Source organism: Benincasa hispida, chromosome 8, assembly GCF_009727055.1.
Source record: "Benincasa hispida cultivar B227 chromosome 8, ASM972705v1, whole genome shotgun sequence".
Taxonomy (NCBI): Eukaryota; Viridiplantae; Streptophyta; class Magnoliopsida; order Cucurbitales; family Cucurbitaceae; genus Benincasa; species Benincasa hispida.
In genome coordinates this window covers 49,082,494-49,084,640 of record NC_052356.1, presented here as the reverse complement: position 1 = coordinate 49,084,640, position 2,147 = coordinate 49,082,494, and the positions used below count along the sequence as shown (strand labels likewise).

Genomic DNA, 2,147 nt, shown 5'->3' with positions numbered 1-2,147 from the left:
ATGGACGCATAGCACTTGGCATAGGTGCTGGCCATCGACGCATGGACGTGCTGCATAGGTGCTGATCATCGCTTGCTTGATCGGCCGCATAAGCATGCTCAACCGCATGCGCGTGGTAGGCCGCATGGCATGCTTGGCTGCATGGGCATGCCTCGACGCATTAATGCTCGGTAGGGCTCTTCGACGCATGGCCATTCAACAATGCGCTCGCAGTGTAGGCTGGCAGTTCAACGCATGGACTTTGCGCTTGGCGCAAGGCATCAACGCATGGCTGCTCGACAGGCTCGGCAACGCTCGATGCATAGGATGGGCATCTGGCATGCCCGCTTGACGCATAGGCAGGGGTGCTTGGCATACATGCTCGACACATGGGCTATGCACTTGGCATGCCCTTGTGTTAGTTGCATGCAAGTCCACGGCCATTGCCCAAGTGCTTCTAGCCTCCCACGCACTCTTGAGTTCAATGTGCTTAAGCCCTCCATATGCGTTGGCCCACTTGCCACCTTTTGCTATAATTTAGTACTAATGTTTTCACCCTTGCCCCAATATCTTTATTACTTAAGATTTTCCTTCTCCAAATAACCTTCCACCTTGGATTTAGTGTTAGGGTGTCACATTTACCACCCCCTAAAAAAAAATTCGTCCCAAAATTAAAAAAAAAAAACTTATTTTACAACAAAAATTTATTAATTTGATTTGCCTAGTGCAATTCTATTACATACTGGCTTTTACCCTTAGTCTTCTAAAACTTTCTCTTTCCCTTTTCCCACAACCGATATATTGTCTTCCCTATCTTGAGCTAATCCATATAGTTTTCCCAACGTCATTTTTCCTGTTTCCTCTTTTCTTCCTCCTTCAGTCCGTCCTCCTTCAATAGTCGTTGGTCTCACACCCGGGCTGCTTGGTATTGTATATTTCCAGTATTCATCAGCTAGAGACATTCTCGTTTAAAGTGTCCTAGATTGCCACACTTAAAACATGTGCGTGATCGTCCTTGGGTTTGTTCCCAACATCTTCCCCAGTGATATTTATTACAGACCGAACATCTTGATTTTTGGTTAACACTCATCATTGATTCCTTTATTTGGCTTTCCCATTCAGGGTCTGCTTTAGTGTTTGTAATTCCTTTTCTTTTCCATCCACTTCTGCTTTCTACCCTGGGGGTAAAATTTCTTGGTTCTCTCTGCCACAAACTCATTGATGAGTTTTTTTCTGGTCTCCCTTCTTTTGCCATTAAACTTCTTTCTACTCTCATTTTGGCTTCTATTAGTTTTGAAAATTCTCCCCATTCCATGATTGCTGTAACAGGAGTTCGAATCTCTTATCTTAATCCTGATTCAAAACTCCGACAGCGTTCCTTTTCATCCACAATTATGTTTAAAGCATACTTGGATAGCGTTGTATACTTTAATTTATATTCCGCTACAGTCATGTTTCCCTGCATGAGTTGTAGAAACTTATCTTGTTTCATATCTCTGAATGATCTAGGATAGAATCTTTCGAAAAATGCTTTTCGAAATTCTTCCCAACACACTTCTTCTTGGTCTCCTCTTCTATTCTTCAGTAGTTTCCACCAATCTTCTGCCTGTTTTTGTAGTAAGAATGTTGCAAGACTTAATTTTATGTTTTCAGGGCATCTCATTACCCCGAAACATTTTTCTACTTGATTCATCAAAACTTTTGCATCTGCAGGATCCTTTGTTCCTTCAAAGTTTGTAGCTCCCAATGCCTTTAATCGTTCTATCCCATATTTCTTCTCGGGATCAGGTTGTATATTTCCTAAACTTGCTTGAAGTATTTGAGTGAATTTATCCATCTGTTCTTCCTCCCTTGAATTTTCTCTTGGATGGCTGAAGGCACTTTCACTATCATTTTCAGAGGGTTACACCATTCTGCGTTTTCCACTTTTCAGCATTTTGTCTACAACCATTCACATATAAATTAGACATGCATTATCAACATACTACTTTTATTTATAAACGTAGTTTCTATTTACATTACTGGTTATCTTTAGTCTGCATAGTTTCTTATTTACTCACTATCCTGTAGTTGTAGGTTTTCGAATTAATACGCATCCGCTCATTTCTCCACACACATCTCTCTTGGACATGACTTATCTCTTTACAGAAAATAAAGAACTTATAAGA

General features: G+C 41.0%; 1 protein-coding gene across 1 annotated transcript; it reads right to left on the bottom strand.

Annotated features, from left to right (window-relative positions):
- Positions 1 to 1,321: 1,321 nt before the first annotated feature.
- LOC120084100 lies at positions 1,322 to 1,816 on the bottom strand. Its single transcript, XM_039040001.1, has one exon. The coding sequence runs from the start codon at positions 1,814 to 1,816 to the stop codon at positions 1,322 to 1,324; it is 495 nt and encodes a 164-aa protein (XP_038895929.1).
- Positions 1,817 to 2,147: the final 331 nt, after the last annotated feature.

Coding starts and splice junctions, on each gene's coding strand:
- LOC120084100 (XM_039040001.1), bottom strand. CDS start 1,816: ATGGATAAATTCACTCAAATACTTCAAGCAAGTTTAGGAAATATACAA.